The following is a 19,698-nucleotide window of genomic DNA, read 5'->3' as shown; positions in this document are numbered from 1 at the left end:
TCAGTCATTCCTAGTTCCTGCCCAGTGAAAGTGTAGTTTGTGAACAGCTCCTCTTGGACAGTTGTTATATCGGTGTTTTTTGTGGTTGTTCCCTACCTGCTTCAGGCCTTGCTATTCCTTGCATGCCTCTTCCTTGGGTGTGTGATTTTCGCCCTTTCACCAGAGAAAAGGAAAAGGGTAGTGCTGACTCTTTAGAAGTGGGAGATCCTGGGTAAGATGAATGCGGAATGATTGAATTGTGAGTGTTGACGTTAATTTTATTCTAGCATACTGTACTGTACCATGATTTTATTCTTTATTTACCATGATTTTATTCCATTTTACCATTATGTTTTGTGTGCCCACTGCATTTTTCTTGTGTAGCTGTTTTTTTTTATGCTTTCATGTCACTGCAGTGTTTGGCCCTGCAGTGGTGATTACTTGTCAGTGGTTGATGGGTCTGCTTGACCATGGTAATAGCTTGGCTGTGGCTTATAGGCCTGCATGACCAGATAGAGTAGTGTTAATCAACAGGAACAAGTGTTGTATGCTGTACTGTAGTGGCCTTTTACACTGGCTTTCGAAGTGAGGTTATGTATGACCGGGGACCAGGAGAGAGGTCCATTATCCGGACAGAGCCATTACAGTACCTGGACATGCCTTTGGCTCTGTTACGTCGGATAATCAAGAAATTACTGTATACCGGTACCTTGTTTGATTGACTTAAGCAGTTGAGATTGACTTAAGCAGTTGAGATCTAGGGGGCAAGTAAAGTGTGTGTGATTCGCAGCTGCTGATTGGCTGCAGATGATGTCATTGCAACAGACACCAGACAGTCGATAATACTTATTTTTAAATGCTTTCCCCTTGTGTTCCTGGGAATAAAATACTCAACTGTTCATCAGGAACACAAAAAAAATATATGTAAGCTGTTCATCTGTTAAACAATATGACAATTTGAATGCTCTAATTGCTATAAATAAGCAAAGAGTATACACTTGCTGTGACGAATAAATACTCACATCTGCATGTTAGTCGCAACACTTGCCAAGGATTGTTTAAAATACAGTATTCTTATGATTCTGTTAATTTGTCATTATATCATGAAGTTCTTATGTCAGTTTACGCTATGTGTGTGGTAATGCTCCACATAAGATACAGACTAGATGTATAAAATCCATCCTAGATAATTTACCAACAAAGCTCCTGGTCCAGATGGAGTTCCTTCAATTGTTTTGAAAAAGTGTTCCCTAGAACTTGCTTCCGTGCTAGCTAAATCATTCAGACTATGTACAGTATACTGGTATGTACTTCTTCATTTCCCATATCTTGGAAAGAAGCCAATATCCACCAGATTCCGAAGAAATGCAGTTCCTTTTACCCGTTTGATTACAGACTAATAACTGTCACATCTTCTCTTGGTAAAGTATTTGAGACTAGGAATCTGAAAGTTAATGTGAACAAGAGTAAAGTTATAGTGTTTGAGAGGAATGAAGTCACAGAATGCACTGCGAGGTTGGATGGTGAGGATATGGAGAATGTGAGTGCATTCAAGTACAGTACTTGGGTAGTGTGATGAGTAAGGATGGAAATTTTGGGGATGGGGATGAAGTGCTTGAAAGGGTACAGCAGGGAAGGAAGGTTGTTGGTTCACTGAAAGCAGTGATGAGAAATAGGGAGGTGCGTATGGAAGTTAAGAAGTCGCTGCATGATAGTATTGTGATCCCTACCCTGACGTGTGGAAGTGAGTCATGGACCTTGCAAGAGGGGAACAGGTCAAGAGTGAGAACAGTGGAAATGAGTTACCTGAAAGGAGCATGTGGAGTGACATGGAGGGACAGGTTGACAAATGAAGAACTGAAAGAACGTTTTAGGGTGGATGTGGATGTGATTGAGAAAATTAGGAGAAATACACTGAGATGGTTTGGACATGTGGGGAGAATGGAGAATGAAAGACTGACTAAGAGGGTGTATGGAAGTGAAGTGGAGGGAGGGAGAGGGAGAGGGAGAGGGAGACCGAGGATGAGGTGGAGGGATGGAGTTGAGAGGTATATGAGGGAGGGGGGAATGAGTCAGGGGGAGGGCAGTCAAATGGTGGGTGACAGAGTGACTTGGAGGCGTTTTGTCTGTGGTCACCATTTGCGGGATTAGGGCATCAGGCTATAGGCAGATAGATAGTTAAACATCTTGAATCCAGCAACTTTTGATACAAGGTATGGTTTTTTGCCAGGAAAGATCCACTGTTGATATCAGGGCTGCGGAGTCGTTACCCAAAACACCCGACTCCGACTGTGACTTCAACTCCTTGATTTCTTGTGTGTCTGACTCTGACCCCTTTGCCTTTCTCTACAATAAATTTGCCATGATGGGTCTTTGCTGACTTGCACACGCTTGAAATTCCCACCTCACAGCTTACAGGCACTGGCAGACACTTCCATGTCACTTTATATTATAACCATTTTGTTCTTCATACGGTACTGTATTGTAATTTCGTAATAAAGAAACTCACCTCTCGATTCTAGAATCAAGAAATTATCCAGACACTTTCACTCAGTGGAAAATCTGCTGATTGTGGTGTCTGTTTACATTCAGTTCTTGTCGTTCTTTCGACAGATGAAAGCATCTGTGTTTATGATCAGTATAAACGAAGTTCAGGAGAACAAAAAATGAGTCCTAAATAAAATGTGGAAAATAAGAGAAGAGAAATAAAGGGCAGCAGCAGCAATAAGAAATAAAACTGAAGGAACTGTCATTCAAAAGGCAATAGCTCCAAATTACATCTACACCATGTTTAAAATTTCTTTACTGGTGGTTGGAGTCAGGACATTTTTACTGACTCCAACTCCAACATCACCAAAATTACTTCTGACTCTGCCTTTATGACTCCGACTCCGCAGCCCTGGTTGATATATTCAGTCTCTTGACTCATATTCATCAGTCAATTGACCAATATAGGAGAAGCTCATGCAGTAGCCCTTGATATTTCTAAAGCTTTTGACAGAATGTGACACCGTTCCTTGCTATCCAAACTCCCTTGCTGTGGCCTGTCATCTTTTGTTCCTCTGATTTCCTCATATCTCAGCAACAGAAAGATAAGAGTAAAAGTAGATGATGTATATTACAATTTCCACCCAATTAATGCTGGGGTGCCACAAGGATCAGTTCTGGCTTCAACCCTATTTCTAATTCATATTAATGATCTCAAACTGTGCCAACGGCCATACCACGTTGAGTACACCGCTTCCCGTCCGATCAGTGAAGTTAAGCAACGTTGGGTCTGGTTAGTACTTGGGTGGGTGACCGCCTGGGAACACCAGATTCTGTTGGCATAACGTTCTCCCTACGTGTCAAGTGGGGTTGGTGGAGGATTTGTGCCCCTCCGTGTAATTAACTCTAAGTCCTTGGCCACCCCGTTTGGGATACATGGCGTCTGGCAATGAATGAATGAATGAATATCTGTCACCGATATGCTGATGACTCAACACTTTACAGTCCATTTACACTTACACAACCATTCACTCAGTACCTACATGAGATCACTGAATGGGGACAAAAGAACACTGTCTCATTTAATGCTAGGAAAACCAAATACAGCAGCTTCTGTACTGTATATACAGTTTACTAATAGATAGATATTACCTGATTCCTATACAGTATTACCTTCACTGCTACTAATACTCCTATCTCTACAGATACAGTATTGAAATTCTCGGTGTCTTAACAATTCCCTTAGCTGGACCTCTTGTGTTAGATCACTTGCTAAGACCACTTCAAAGAAACTTTGATTATTGTACAGAGTCCTCAACTTCTTCCCTAACAAGCAGTTAGCTATAATTTACAAGAGTCATGTATGCACTCAACTGGAATATTGCCCACCCTTGTGGAATGAATGTGGAGAGGTTGCACTAAAACAACTGGACAAAACTCATAACAAAGCTGTTAAGAGTTATTAATAACCCTACTATTGCAAATGAACTACCTCCACTACAAGTAAGAAGGAATGTTGTCTCCCTTGTTTTATGTTACAGATACTGTAGCTACTTTATGACAAATGCTCAGATGAAGTTGCACCCATTGTGCCACCTCTCCACGCCTTCCCTTGTGCTACACGGGCATCTGGTAGCGCTCATGACTGGAATGTCACTCAGCCATATTGCATAACTTCTGCCTATCAGAATTCTTTCATTCCCCGAACTGCATCTCTCTGGAACTTGCTTCCCCAGAGTAGTTTCCCTCCAAATTTCAACCCACAACTGTTCAAGTCTAACTGTTACAGATATTTTAAGAACAGAGGACACCAGTAATCTGGTGTATGAATTATTTTTTTTTACCCATTAGTTTTTCCTTCCTCCATTCTGTTATTTAAAAAAAAAAAAAAGCAAAGTTGTAGTGGATAGCAGAGATTATAAGTACAGGGTTACCCTGCTATATGATACCCCGGATTAGCAATGGGGGTAGAAATACCACCCTACTCTGCCCATCACAGGCCTACCCACAGTTTTGCGATGGGTCGTGCAAGGTACCGTATCGTATGGGGGTGAGTCATTGCATCAGTCTCCCACTACCATCACCCCACCTTGCCAGCCTTCCCCCACCCTTCTGACCCTCCCCCAGAGATTGGGTTTGAGGACTTTGAGAAAGATGAGTGAGTGCTAGGGAGCACCACTTGTCCCCTAGCCTCAGGTGGGGATAGCGAGGATGACGACCATGATCAGACATTGACTTAACCCTTGGATTGCAAGCCACAGCTCGGCCTGGGATGTGCCATGTTGCGAGCCACAGCTCAGGCTGTGCTAACCTTCCAGTGGCCATGCATCACTGTTAACTACCACCCCTCCACAAACTTAAGCATGGCGCTACACAAAGACGGAGAGAGAGATTTTTTTTCTTTACCAGATGATGCCCTGGATGTTTATCTTTTTCATTCATTCATTGCCAGACGCCATGTATCCCAGACGGGGTGGTCAATGGCTTAGAGTTAATTGTTTTACAGGGAGGGGCACTAATCCTCCACCAACCGCACTTGACACGTAGGGATGCCAACAGCATCTGGTGTTCCCAGGCGGTCACCCCTTCAAGTACTAACCAGACCCAATGTTGCTTAACTTCGCTGATCGGACGGGAAGCGGTGTACTCAACGTGGTATGGCCGTTGGCAAATGTTCAAGTTTATAATAAACAGTAACTATTTTTTATTTTTTTTTTTTATTTTTTGCGCACCACGGGGTGAGTTAAAAAAAGGTAATTGGGCAGTGCACGTGTTAAGAGAAGTAAGTGATGAGAGCTGTTTGATATTTTCTGACCTATTTTTTTATATGTTGGTTTTGGTGAGTTATTAACAGGTTGTAGACTTAGGTTAGCTTCTTTTAAAGCTGTTAGGCCATTTAGATTGGTTATAAACTTGTTTTTGGACTCATTTGGGTGGGTTTCGTACTCGGTTGGGGAGGAATCACAAGGTTCAAAAATGCATCCCTATACTAGGAACCCTCGTTTTTCGACAGATCATTATTCGACAGTTTGTTGTTTTGACATTTATAAATCTATAACCTCTTTTTTGTTCAACATGGTTATTCCCGCCATTTCGACAATTCAAACCGCGCACCGCCAGACAGACCAGCTGAGCTGCCTGTCTCTTGCGCTTTGCCCTGCTGATCGGTTGCCTCTTCATCTGTCTGCATTTCCTTTTGGCCTCATGGAATACTGCAGCACCACCATGGCTCCACCCAAGACCCCTACTATTACCTGTCAGGTGCAGCCATGCGCTCACCAACCCTAGTGAGTGTTTCGCCTTCACATGGTCGGGTGACGATCAGGTTTGCCCGATCTGAACTCGGCCACATTATCAAACCCCTCAGTGTTCATTACCATATTTACCTTTTCATTACCAAATGCTTAAAGCAAGCATTTATTCTTCACTGATTACATTTTCACTTGGAAATAATCACCCTCTTTATAATTAGCAGCTTGTTGATTATTTTCGTGCGATGTAGGCTAGCAGATTAATCGAAGAGAGCAGACAATCCACCGCCTTCATCCTTTGTATCTTCATACATGTGAAAAATCTGTTTGGTAATGGATCATGCTGATTCATTACCAAACGAACTTTTCATTACCAAATTGGCCCACATTGGTACTGAAAAATACCAAATGGCAACCTGGTGACAATTGCGCCAATGATTAATGAACACTCTTAATGCAAGATACTGTTTTTGCACCAATTGTACGGAATGCACATCTTCGTTTAGGTAGGTTATAATCATTGGGGGTCCTGGGGGCGAAACCCCTCAGTTAGGTTTCAGCGCTTCCAGTTAGGCTTCCACTGCTATTTGTGGTTTTAAATTGAGTACATTTGAGTTTGTATGATGTGATGATGTCATGTCCAGTCGTTGGGTTCGGCAATAAACACTCGTATCAAAGGTGTTCAGGTGGCTTTGTTTGATATTGCTAAGTAGGTATATTTTGTTTGTTCTCCAGTATTTTTGTAATCAAAAATCAAATGTCATCTGAGATGTATGCAGTACTAATCTAATTTTCCATGAGAATGTAGGTCTATAGAAAACAGCTTAAATTCCTTTGTTACTTATGTTCATGTTTACTGGTACCGGTATTATTTCCATCTTTATTAAATACTTTTTGAGTGACGAAGGTGGTCAGGAACCTAACCCCTCTGTTTCTTAACAATCTCATGGAAAAAATTGGTTCATTATTTGACCAATTTATTACTCAACTACTTTTTACAGAAGACATCCCTGTCGAATAGTGGAGGTTAGGTGTATTTGGGATAGCTCATTCCTGAAGTGTAATTATTTTTACTGGCACTGCTTTTAGCTGTTCAGTGGGTCATATGGAAGAAATCCTCAAATATTCCCTGCAACAGGTAGGATTTGAGTTTGTGATATTGTGATTAGGTGTCCATTCTTTATTCACTAACCCACCATCATTATTTATTATTCAGTATTGAGTACAAATTACTTTTATATCTACGTCTTCATTGTACTGTGTGGAGGTGTATTACCTTGCCATATCCTTGGATGCCATTTATATATACATTTGTGTGGTGGTAGGGGCAGGTGTTTTGAGTAAGAGTGCCACTTTTCTGTGTACCCAAACACCTGTTGCAGTTCACCTATCAGCTACTCTGTGGATCTGCCTCCTTTTGATCCTCAACAACCCGACCTATTTGTGTTTTTCAAAACTGCTGTTAACAAAACACCATTAATAGTCTTGTGTATAATCAACAGTTGCAGATAGCATTATTATTACTGTTGCCACTTATTTGAATACATTTCATGCATATGATGAAGAATTTTGGAGAAGGTGTTTTGTTTTTCTGAAAAAAACAAAAAACAAAAAAACAACAACAATACAGTATACTAGCATATATATTCCCAATCCTATTTTTGTCTCATCAGGAGCATAGAGGCATGGGACAGAATGACCAGCCTCATGTATCCCTGAGTGGCATTGTATGAGGATTAAACTCCAATTTTCCCTTAGTTGCAAATGCCTAAACCTGCAAGATCATGAGGCATCATTTGGTTATATGGTCACCATTCATTATAGTAAATGGTTTCCTGGGTTACATGAAAGCATTAAGCCTGTCACTCAGCATAAAATCGCCAGTGGGCAGAATCACAAAGTAAGTGGATGGTGGGCACACCCAACCTGCCACATTAAGTACATTATACCACTCACCATTATGTAATGTACAGATTATATTACTTGTGCAGAAATTTATTGTTACCTTAGTCATATGTTGTGAGAAATGTATTTAATTCAAATTCCATGCAACTACTGTGTTATGGTGCATGTTAAACATTGCTGGCTGTGTGTGTCATTCTTTTCTCATCCTGTAAGAGTCTCTTTTCTGTTTTAGTGCATTTCCTAGAACAGCTGCTTCTTCTGCTCTGGTTGTATTGTTATCGTCTTTATTTTTTGAGATTTAACAGTCAAACACTTTGCATCTGTTGTGTCTTTTGTTATCATAATGATTATTGTACATTTTGTACAACAACATATTGATACCTGTATAACGAGTATTTTATATATATATATATATATATATATATATATATATATATATATATATATATATATACACTGTAGATCTATACCTATCTGTCTATCTATCTATCTATACCGTCTGTATATTATATACACAGTATGAGGTTTGATTAAAAAGTTTCCAACCAAACTTTTTTGCTTTTAAACCAGTTGGAGCAGGGGGATGCAACTTAGTGAAATATGGCCTTTAATCATTGTGCACATGCTCAAATATGTTGAGCACTGTCGCCTTGCCCAGTCACTGCTGAGCAGCGTGTGTTTGAGGACGTTCTTGCTCTTTGGATTTTTGTTTTGTGCTGCAATACCTGAGCGAACTGAGCAGTCTTATTGCATCAGATTTTGTCAAAAACTTAGTGGCTCGCAATCTGAAACCATCGGAAAAATTCAGCAGGCTTTTTCTGTTGAAACTATGGGTTTTATGCAAATTAAGGACAGGTACAATGCGTAAAAATGGCCAGATGTCAGTGGAGAGTGACAAGCATTCCAGCAGGCTTTTCACTTGTACATTACGAGTACACTGCAGAAGGCCAAACAGTCAGCAAAGAGCATTACCTGGCATTATCCCTGTTGCCTACAGAATGCAGTGCGTCGCAAGACACGAGAGCTGTGGGAGGCAGAGGACTGGCAGCTGCACTATAACAGTGCACCAGCCCACTCATCCCATATACCCATATCCAGGATTTTTTTTAGCCAAACACAGAATCACATAGGGTTGGTAGGCTCCTTGCTCTCCTGATATGGGTCCCTGCGACTTTTGGCCTTTTCCTAAACTGAAGATGTCACTGAAGGGCTCGAGATTTGAGGACACAAATGAGATAAAGACAGATGCGACAAAGGTGTTGTTGGTGATCCACAAAACTGATTATACAAAATGTTTCCAGCAATTGAAGAACCTCTGGACTAAGTTTGTTGAGTCCCAAGGGTCATACTTTGAAGGGGATTAAAGTCTGAGCTCAAGAAGTATTTTTTTTTTTTTATACCCAGTTACAGGTTAGATACTTATCGGTCAGACCTCGTAGTGTGTGTGTGTGTGTGTGTGGTGTGTGTGTGTGTGTGTGTGTAATTCACCGGGTCAGTCAGGATCACTTGATGGTCGTGATTGTCAGCTTTTACCCTACCGGAAGGGTGCTGAGAGCTCATATAGTCCGATCTAAGGGCAAGGCTGTGACCTTCACACACGCACACACCCGTCCCCTTGCTCTAGGGGGACAGTAACCACCCACTTCGTCAGTAAACTTTTCGCAACCTGAGCGAGGCGCGAACTCCCGTCCACCAGTTGGCAAGCGGGAACGTTACCACTGCACCAGCGAGCGGTGTGTGTGTAATTCACCGGGTCGGGTCGGTCAGGATCACTTGATGGTCGTGATCGTCAGCTTTTACCCTCCAGGAAGGGAGCTGAGAGCTCATCTAGTCCGATCTAAGGGCAAGGCTGTGACCTTCACACACGCACACACCCGTCCCCTTGCTCAAAGGGGACAGTAACCACCCACTTCGTCAGTGAAACTTTTCGCAACCTGAGCGAGGAGCGAACTCCCGTCCACCAGTTGGCAAGCGAGAACGTTACCACTGCACCAGCGAGCGGTGTGTGTGTGTGTGTGTGTGTGTGTGTGTGTGTGTGTACATACTTAAAATATGTTGTCATAGCCTCAGCATTTAATACATTATGTACGGGTGAGGGAGGTTTTTGAGTGTGAAGCGAGAAGTACATGTTGAATCGTTTTTGTTGGAGTGGTAGCGTTGGTTGGAATCCGCGCATGTTATCTAGGGAACCAAGGGTGTGTCGTGGATAGCAGATGTACGGGACCACTGATGATGCCAGGCGAATATTGGGTAAATACCTGCTCTGGCTGGGATCGAATGCTTATGAACGCTGGACAGTTGCCGCGTCTGCTGACTACAGTGTATTTCAGCGGGGATGTAGGCTTTATTTCTTGATGTGTAGTATCAGAGGTGACGAAGTAGAGTGCCTTTATGGTGGCTGCTTAAATTTTTTTGTTTGTTTGATAGGATTTCTCTCAAAGGAATGCATTCATAATATGATGTAACCCCCAGGTGAAATTCAGAAGTGCACCTGTAACGGTTATATGATTACACAAAATACTTCATAAGTCTTTGCCGGGATTCTCCTCGGCAGAAAATCGTGTGGCATCAACGTGAACAAAATATGCAAGGACCCCAGCAGCATCAGCTGAAGGGAAAAGTTGATTGGTTAGAAATATAGGATTAAGCTCTTCAGTACTGTGTAGTATTTTTCGTTTTATGTGTTTTATCTCCAGACGATTTTATGTACTGGAATTTTCTTTTTACTGCAAGGGTTAGACATAACCCCCATCACCTTTCCTCTTAGTAGTGTGCCCTTCTAAGCCGACTTAAATTATATGGTAATAGTAAAAAAATAAGCTATAAAAGAAAAAAACACGGGATTTAACAGGATGACTTTTTAAAAATATAACTTTTACTTGTTACCACACGATTTTAGTACGCATAGGAGAAACTCTGGTGGTAAATGGACATTGAAGGCATGAGTACCTCCTTCAGGTAAATCTCTTCTGTAAAGGTGAATATAATCGTCTGCAGATAGCTGGGATGATATGAAAATGCACCTTTGGACAGTAGGGCTGATGGAGTGTTGGACGTATGGCAGGGTGGATAAGGTGGTAGTGGTGATGGCAGGGTGGTAGGGGTGATGGTAGGGTGGATAAAGTGGATAGGGTGATGGTAGGGTAGAGAAAGTGGATAGGGTGATGGTAGGATGCATAAAGTGGTTAGGGTGATGGTAGGGTGGCTAGGGTAGTAGGGGAGATGGCAGGGTGGATAGGATGGTAATGGTGATGGCAGGGTTGTTGCAGAGTGGTTACAAGGTGATGGAACACTTGTGGATGATGGCAGGGAGGGTGGCACCGCGGGTAGTGTCAAGCAGGGTGGCAGAGCGGTGTGTTGGCAGGGAGGGTGTCGGTGGTGGCAGGGAGAGAGGGTGGAGGCAACAGCGCGGCGAGGCAGAGAGGCAGCGCCGATAGTGAGGGTGAGGCAGTGAGCAGGGTGGCGGCCTGGCGAGCGGACGGACGCAGCCTGAGCGTGATAGAAGCAGTGACGGGCGAGGTGCCAGGGTGCCAGGGTGCAGGAGGGTGGTGGGCAGGGCATGTAGAGGCGGGATGGCGGGCATGTTGGGGGGCGAGTGACCCCTGCCATGCTGGGCGACCCGTCCCGGCCGGAGGTGGTACGGCACACCTCCCAGGATGACCTACCTCACGCCTCCCCTCCCTCACCACCGTCTTCCCACCCCTCCACCACTATCGCCAGTACCACCACCGCGGGCGGGGAGGCGCCCTCAGGCCCCCCGCAGCCCCAGATGACCGGCCCCGAGGCCCCGCCACACCCGGACCATTGCTCAAGCCCCGTGGCGGCCGGGGAGAGACGGAGCGGCGGGGCGGCCTCGTTACCGGACCTGAGTGAGTTTGAGCGGGTGTGGGAGGCCGCCACTCTGAAGCCCGCCAGCTTGGCCTCCTCAGAGACACTCACGCCAGAGTCGCCTGCCCTCACGCCTGCCACCAGCCCCGCCCACCAACCAAGTGCCTTCACCCAGACTCAGGACTGCCCTCGGCGGGAGGACGTGGTGGTGGGCGCGGTGGGCGGGGGCGGCGGGCTGGCGTGCGGGTGTGGAGGCGGCGGCGAGGTGGTGGAAGAGTGCGGGCGGTGCCAGGGGTGTCCCCGCCCCGCCCCAGTCTATGTCAGTGAACAGTTCCCCTCAAGTGAGCCGCTGGAATGTGTGGGCGGCTCATCACACACCTTGCATGTCGACCTGGCCACGGGCGAGGTGCAGCTCCATCTCCACCTTGCCGATCATCACAGCAAGTCGCCACACCCAGCCAAGTGCCTCCACCACACTCAGCCACAGCAGCCACCACAGCAGCAGTCACAGCCACAGCCACAGCCAGCACCCACCACCAGCGCAGATTCGGACCCCCCCAACACGACACACACTACTATCTCATTCGTGAGTCCACCCTCCGTTTGTGTGTGTGTGTGTGTGTGTGTGTGTGTGCGCGCTGTTTGGGAGGTACCTGTGTGTCATAAAACCGGGCGCGGCGACCCCCCTAGTGGCACAGTCCCCCTTACGCGCCGTAGGACCCCATCGCCTGTTTTTAGGTGCTCAGAGAAGTATTTATAAAAGACCAGCCCACTTACAGGATTCCAAGTTTCTGTAACAGTTAATTTTTATCACCAGTCGTTTTGAATTTTAGTATTATGTCAAATATTCCACCCTATTTTGACTATGCGTTGTTTGGTAATGGCATGAAAGAAGACAAGCGTATATAGAGTCAATCTTATGCACAATTTAAGCCCAGGAGAGTTTATAAATACGGCCCATGGGTTGAGATTCAGAAAATTAACGATCAGTTGGCTGTTGTAGGCCTTAAGTAATATTTGTTTGTGGGGGAAGGACAGGGGGAGTGCTGAATAATACCATGTGTCTTGTCCTGGGAAACCAAATTTTATCTTTGACAGGGAATTGTTGGTAACTATATGAATCTTAGGGCTCTATTATTAACCTTTTCAGTCTGACCACCTATTTGCTGTTTTATTTTTGATATCCAGACGATTTTACTCAACTTGGGGGAGGCGTGGAACTGCAAGGGTTAGATATAGCCTTCATTAACCTATTCACTAGGAGAGGTTCTTTTTGAGTTCAGTAAAATCGCCTGGAGGTAGCAAGAATAATTCAGTAAAACACGTCACCTGAAGGGGTTAAAAATGAGAGCTCGACGATGTAAGCAAGTTGCTGATATTTGACGGTCATGTATGGAAACACCAGTTATTGATAGAGCCCGGACACACTTGCCCCTGAACATGTGATCGACAAGACGAAACGAAGCACCGGGTTAGAGCTGCTTCAGTATTCGAGTCTGAACGTTGGACGGACCCCTGAGCCTCGTTTCCTCTTGACGTTCACATGTTCGGGGGCAAGTTTGTCACGTGATCAACCTGTATCCCACATTACAGAGAGTAGCCAGTAACGATGCGGGAGGGTTAGTCGTGCTTTCTTGTCATCATGTGTTTTGGAAATTGTCTTAGGGGCTGACCACACATTGGGTCACTTGGTATTAAGAATGAGGCCGTGAGCTTTGTGAAATCCCCCCATAGTGTGTTCAAGTGGGTGTGCCGTATATAGCTATCACTGAGATGGGTCGAAGGTAACTTTCCAACGCCACTCACGTACTCACCCTTCCCAGCGAATTTCAATGCTGCGTCTCTTGTTTACGCTGAAGGAACCACACCGGACAGTTCTTACCATAGCCCTTTCACTACCAAGACGTATTTTTCGTTTTATTCTTACTTCCTGTTGACAGCTTTCCTGTAGAGAGGCTTTTTGAACTGTAGCTTGCTGCATTCTTTACCCGCTTCAGTACCAGACGTTCCACCAGAACCGAGTTAAATTGTTAGAATGTGTCAGGAATATACTGGATTCAGGTATCATCTTAGTAAATTGGGTAAAATGGACCACTGGTTTTTAAAGACATACGGTACCCTACCAGATTTCATAGCACTTCATTATTTGTTACAAGTTTAACGGCGTGAACCCTGGTAATCTCCATTTTGGTGTTCTAATTTTTTCTTGTTATTTCCACACGATTTTTTTAGCTTAGGGAAGACGTTTAGTAATGACGGCGTTTATTAAGGCTAATTGAATACTCACTTCTTTCAAACAGTCAGCCTTAAGCTAAAGAAAGTGTTCAGGAGATCGCAGGAATAAAAAGAGTAATGGCATACTCGGTCTGAAGGGGTAAACTTGACATTTTCAGTGGCTCGTATTCTCGTTGACGCAGGAGGTGCAGCCATGAGCAAAAGTTCGCTGATGATCCATTGGTGTGTTCTGCCTTTCATATTTCTTATTTCTCCACTAATGACATTGAACATCCTTCTTCATACTCTTTTGTTCTGTGATTTATAGTGCAGTCACAACGGGTATAGTTCATGCAACACCTTCCATTGCCACCGCCAGCAGAGAAGTGTGAGCGAACTTTGGCCTGGGTGTGCCATAGCACTTCTTAACCTTTTTAGTCCGGTGACTTTTTTTTTTTTTTTTCTTTTTGGCTAGTTACAGCCAATTTTGTTCAGTTTTCAGATTTCTCTGGAAGAAATTAGTGAAGGGTATATCTGACTCCTCCAGTTTGAGAAAATGTCTCCAAAGCTGAGAAAAAATAGTCAGGAATTAACATAAATAAAGTGAATGATACGTCGTTGGAATATTTTATTAATTTCTTGTAATTTTAATTGTGTATGGGGTACATTATATATTTTTGTTGTAATTGTGTACTCAGACTGATACGAGAACACGGAGAGTGGTAACACAAAGTAAATCGCTAAAGCTGAGGTGTAGTGGAGCCGGGACCCAATGGGAAATTATATATATATATATATATATATATATATATATATATGCTCGTATATATTTAACCTTCGCTACGAGGACGCGTTTCACATATTTTTGCTTCAACCGGACGGCTGTAGGCTATTCAGCTTAAGAGAGAAATTGATGGCAGGAAGCGTTAGATGTAACCATCATCGACCTTTTCAGAATCACACGTCTTATATTACCCTAAAGAAAGTAGTTTTAAGTAGTAGGAATAAAACAGAAACAGATCCTCGGATTGAAGAGATTAACTCCTTCACAGCAAGAGGTCCACCCTTAATAGAATAAAATCATATGATGGAACCCTTTCCCCCCAAAAAAAAAAAAAAAAAAACGTGAAATGGTTTACTGTAGGCTATTCACTGTACAGCCGGACGATTTTTTTTTAGCTTGAGGAACTCCCCGTAATAAAAGGGTTAAATTTTTACTTTTGGTTTCAGCGTTCCCATATTTATTTTTTCATTTTAATTTTCAGCAGGACTCAGACAGATGGAGATTTTCATATAAAATTACTGGAATATGGTAAACAGCTCGACCCCAGCCAGCCAACCCGAAGTTTTAACCGTTGCAGGCAGGGGGCGTTATTTTCACTCGTGCTACCTTCAGACGCTTTCATTCAGCCAAGGAGATACTATTTCTAACTGGAGAGGTTTGAGGTAACTTTAATTAATCCTTTCACCAGTAAAGTTCCTTCGTGGGTTGGGTAAAATCGCCATTGTTGGACTGATAAAAGTGAAGAACGCACCATCGGACTGAAATGCTTAACGCAATTACACATATGGCTAATTGCATGCATATATATATATATATATATATATATATATATATATATATATATATACAGTATAAGCTAAATCCAGCTTTAATATAGCTTATCATGTTTGGGTAATCTACGTTAACTCTTTCAACCCGATGATGTATTTCAGCATTTTGTTTCAACCACCAGACGGTTTTATTCAGCTTAGGAGAGAATTTCTCAACAATCTGGGGTAGATGTAGCCTTCATGGAGTCACAATTAAAGTTCATCTCGAAGTTGAGTAAGAAATTGCAGATTGAAGGATTTAGAAAAAGTCATTGGATATTGGAGGTTAATCCTTACCATGTAACATTTTCGCAAGGATTATTCGATAAAAAAAGTCTCAGTCCGATATTTTTCTATTGAGAGAGAGAGAGAGAGAGAGAGAGAGAAGTTGAACCATCCCATTCACTTACATATAATCAGAAGTAACGAACAGAACCAGTAGATGCAGAGCAGATGGCATGTTGCAGTCTTGGAGTCCCTCCTCAATCATTTTAATTGGCCCACCGATAATTGCTCGTTTATCTCTCGGCTGATGATGCCCAGGTGAAACGGAGAAACACACACACACACACACACACACACACACACACACACACACACACACACACACACACACACACACACACACACACACACACACACGAAAATCTAGAGGTGGGTGGTAAATTGGAACTGGGGCCTGGTCTATTTCAGGGTGCGTATCGACATTGGTGGTGCCTGGGAGTAGCATTGAGCGGGTGGGATTGGTAGCTGTCGTGCTTGGTTGGTGAGAGAGAGAGAGAGAGAGAGGTCTATATTGATTTTTTTATTTCTTGCAGTTTGCAGAGAGAGAGAGAGAGAGAGAGAGAGAGAGAGAGAGAGAGAGAGAGAGAGAGAGGTTGGTATAAGCCTGGAATAAGTAACGGGTGGATCGGTGAATCAGATAATAGGTATGGTGTTGACTCCGTAAGGGATGGGAGGTGGATTGGTAGGCTGGAGAGGCGAGTGAGTGGAGTTGGGAATGATTGAGTGGAATGGTGAATGGGTGAATGAGTTGGGAATGAGTGAGTGGAGTGGTGAATGAGTGAGTGGAGCCGGGAATGAGTGAGTGGAATGGTGAACGAGTGAGTGGAGCTGGAAAAGGGTTAGTGGAGTCAGAGGCGTAGAGTGGTGAGTCATAGTGTACTAGGGGCCAGTAGGATGGAAATGGGTTGAGTGGGAAATGGGGGAGTGGAGGTGGGAATTGGGTTAGTAGGATGGTGTGAGTCAGGTGGGTAGAGTGTGGAGTCAGCTGGGAATGAGTGGAATGGTGAGTCATTGAGCACGTTGGGGTGGATTCTGGGGTCAGCAGTGTGGGAGTAGGTGGAGTGGCAATGGGGGAGTGGAGTAGGGAATCTGTTTGTGAGAATGTGTTAGTTAGGTGGGTGGAGTGAGGAGTGGCCAGGCGTAGTGTGTTTGGGTCTAGAGTCAATTGGGTGGGAGTGGGAGGAATAGTGAATGTTTGGGAGTGGACTATTGGTGTGTATGGGTGTTGGGATTGGGCTGAGTGGAGAGTGAATGAGTGGGCATACGACTCTGAATGGGTAGAGGGTAGAGTCAGTACAAGGTAGAAGGAGTCAGGATAATGGTGGTGACTGTTGGAGGGGGCGCAGTGGTTGTGAGTGGGAGTGGGTGGTGTTGAGGAGTGGTGGTGAGTTTGTGAGTGGGCGTGGTGGTGGTGAGCGAGCGTGAGTGTTGGACAGCGGTGTTGTAAGAAACGGTGGCCGATGTTTGTGGTGGTGGATGTTTGTGGTGTTGGATGTTTGTGGTGGCAATGTTTGTAGTGGTGGATGTTTGAGTGGGCGTAGTGGTGGCAAGAATGGTCGGGGGGAGGTGATGAGTGGTGGTGAATGTTGGAATAGGCGTAGTCGTGGTGAGTCTTGGAGTGGGCGTAATGGTGGTAAGGGTGATCGGTCCGGGGGGGGAGAGGTGTTGAGTGTTGGTGGGTGTTAAAGTGGGTGTAGTGGTGGTGAGTACTGGAGTGGGCGTAGTGGTGGTGAGTGTCAAAGTGGGCGTAATAGAGGTCAGTGTTGGAGTTAGCGTAGTTGTGAGTGTTGTGATGGGCGTAATTGTTTTGAGTGTGGGAGTGGGTGGTGGGCGGTGGGCGTAGGTGTGGAGGTAGCAGCTGTGATCGCGCCTCCCGCCCACCTCGCTACTGCCTCCACCTCCCTCTTAAAGCTGCCCTCCCGACCCGTCGCGCCTCATCTTGCCACCTCCACCAATTGTTACATCACTACACACACGCTAAACAGGTACACGCACACGCACCTACACGCCCATAGCTACACACAGGCATTTACAGGTACACACAAGCCCCCCGGTACATACTTGATACACACACACACACACACACACACACACACACACACACACACACACACACACACACACACACACACACACACACACACACTCCCCTACAACGCATTCAGCAGACTAAAATCACCCGACAATAGTTGAAATAAAATACCAAACGAGTTGTGATATGATACAGTACGTGCACACTGTTAAATTTGCACAGTGCTATTCGTATAAAAGAGTTCGGGTACATCTGTCGAGCGACGTATAACAGCTCTATGTATACCCCGGTACTCTCACACAGGTGCTTTTATAAATACATACATTCATGTGGATACACTGCGCTGGCATGGGTTCGTTCCCAGCTGTTGCAGGGAACTTTTTAAATTTGAATTCAGTATTACCGTATTGACCGGTCTTCCTTATGGCCGCACCGACGCGTCACAAAAACACCATAAACCATAACACCAGATATAAATGTGATATCTGTAGTTAATTAAGCAAGAGGTAGTGGGCTTCTGTTTCCTTATATGTATCAATCCATAAATGTCAACAGAACTGGACTTTTTCCTAGGGGGGATACCAGACGTGGTGGAGGTCGAGGGGGATCAGTCCTCAGTGTACCATAAGTTGTCTAATGGACTTCATGAAAGAGGTTGTTGTCCTATGTAGAGTAGAATGTGAAAAACAATGCAGAAGAAAATATTAAGTGCTTATTTAACAGTTTATCTTCTTTCATTGCTATGCACATAGTTTGTATATACTTGAAGATATTACAGATACACTTAACGCCTCGTATCAACACACAACATGGGACTACACACACACACACACACACACACACACACACACACACACACACACACACACACACACACACACACACACACACACACACACACACACACACACACACACACACACACACACACACACACACACACACACACACACACACACACACACACACACACACATTACAGGAATTCGACTGTGTGCACACAAATGCATATGGTGCTCACAACGTCACTGTAATAGTTACAGTGGACATGTTTGGTATACATACACACAGCAGAGGCGCACATTTAAGGACGTTTAGGTGTTGTGTACACCTGTGGGTAAGGAGATAAGACAGGTGCATAGGAAAGGGTGGAAGGGGTAAGACAGGTGTGCGTGTGTGTGTGTGTGTGTGTGTGAGAGAGAGAGAGAGAGAGAGAGAGAGAGAGAGAGATAGCAGTCAGCAATGAAAAGTATAACACATGGTACTGAAGTGGTAAAATGAAGGCTATTTCTAACGCCATCAGTACAGGTTTTTTCTAAGCCGCTTAATCCCTTTGTTCAGCGACATACTGTATATCCGATTTGGTTCTTAAGCCAGGCGTTTCTGTACAACTTATGAGAAGGGATTATTGATGGCAGCATATAACATCTCCAGTTCGGAAAAATCCCTCCAATCGTGAGTGAAATGATTTGGCGATAAACGAAAAACACGTCATCGAACTGAAGGGGCAGAGATCCTTTGGCGGTAACAAGATTGAAATATACGTCGTCATAGTGCATACTTACATGCATAACAGATACATACCGGAACATACAGTACATAGATACGATACATACATTCATACATAAGGAACATACATACATACATACATACACAAGTTACATACACACATACATATACCTGTATCTATATCTATCTATCTATGGAGAGATAGATAGAAAGATATGAAGCATAACTCGCTAGGAATAAGAAAAGTGGAATACTGAGCTTTCATGAATTGCTTCAAGGTATCTTCAGGGTAATATCCTGAAGACATCATGAAACAATAAACTATAGTTCAGTAGGCCTCTTCCACTTACCCTATTTATGGTGACTTATAGATCACACGTATTTGTGATTTATTCACACACACACACACACACACACACACACACACACACACACACACACACACACACACACACACACACAGATATAGCCGTGAGTGTTGAAAGTGACTGGTATAGCTATAAATATTGTGAACTTAAGGGTGAGTCACGTGTGTGTGTGTGTGTGTGTGTGTGTGTGTGTGTGTGTGTGTGTGTGTGTGTGCGCAGGTATTTATGTACCGTTATAGTGTGCGAA

The 19,698-nt window shown here is 44.1% G+C and overlaps 1 protein-coding gene and 2 non-coding genes across 4 annotated transcripts in view; 2 read left to right on the top strand and 1 right to left on the bottom strand.

Moving 5' to 3' along the window:
- The first annotated feature begins 3,189 nt into the window (after nt 1–3,189).
- On the top strand, nt 3,190–3,308 carry LOC145415269 (5S ribosomal RNA). Its single transcript, XR_013900046.1, has one exon. It is a non-coding gene; the product is annotated as a 5S ribosomal RNA (ribosomal RNA).
- Nucleotides 3,309–5,016: 1,708 nt separating this feature from the next.
- Nucleotides 5,017–5,135, bottom strand: LOC145415278 (5S ribosomal RNA). Its single transcript, XR_013900055.1, has one exon. It is a non-coding gene; the product is annotated as a 5S ribosomal RNA (ribosomal RNA).
- Nucleotides 5,136–11,158: 6,023 nt separating this feature from the next.
- Nucleotides 11,159–19,698, top strand: part of LOC145415121 (solute carrier family 71 member 1) — a 118,291-nt gene continuing 109,751 nt past the window's right edge. For both annotated transcript variants that reach the window (XM_080284540.1, XM_080284539.1), the window contains exon 1: nt 11,159–12,036. In XM_080284540.1, the coding sequence (XP_080140666.1) occupies nt 11,230–12,036 (807 nt within the window). In that variant the 5' untranslated portion in view covers nt 11,159–11,229. The remainder of the gene's footprint in view (nt 12,037–19,698) is intronic.

The sequence above is a fragment of the Coenobita brevimanus genome, chromosome 101 (assembly GCF_032717465.1).
Source record: "Coenobita brevimanus isolate Jiangsu-jjx chromosome 101, ASM3271746v2, whole genome shotgun sequence".
Taxonomy (NCBI): Eukaryota; Metazoa; Arthropoda; class Malacostraca; order Decapoda; family Coenobitidae; genus Coenobita; species Coenobita brevimanus.
The sequence above is the reverse complement of the archived record's forward strand: the minus strand, read 5'-3'. Positions and strand labels throughout refer to the sequence as shown.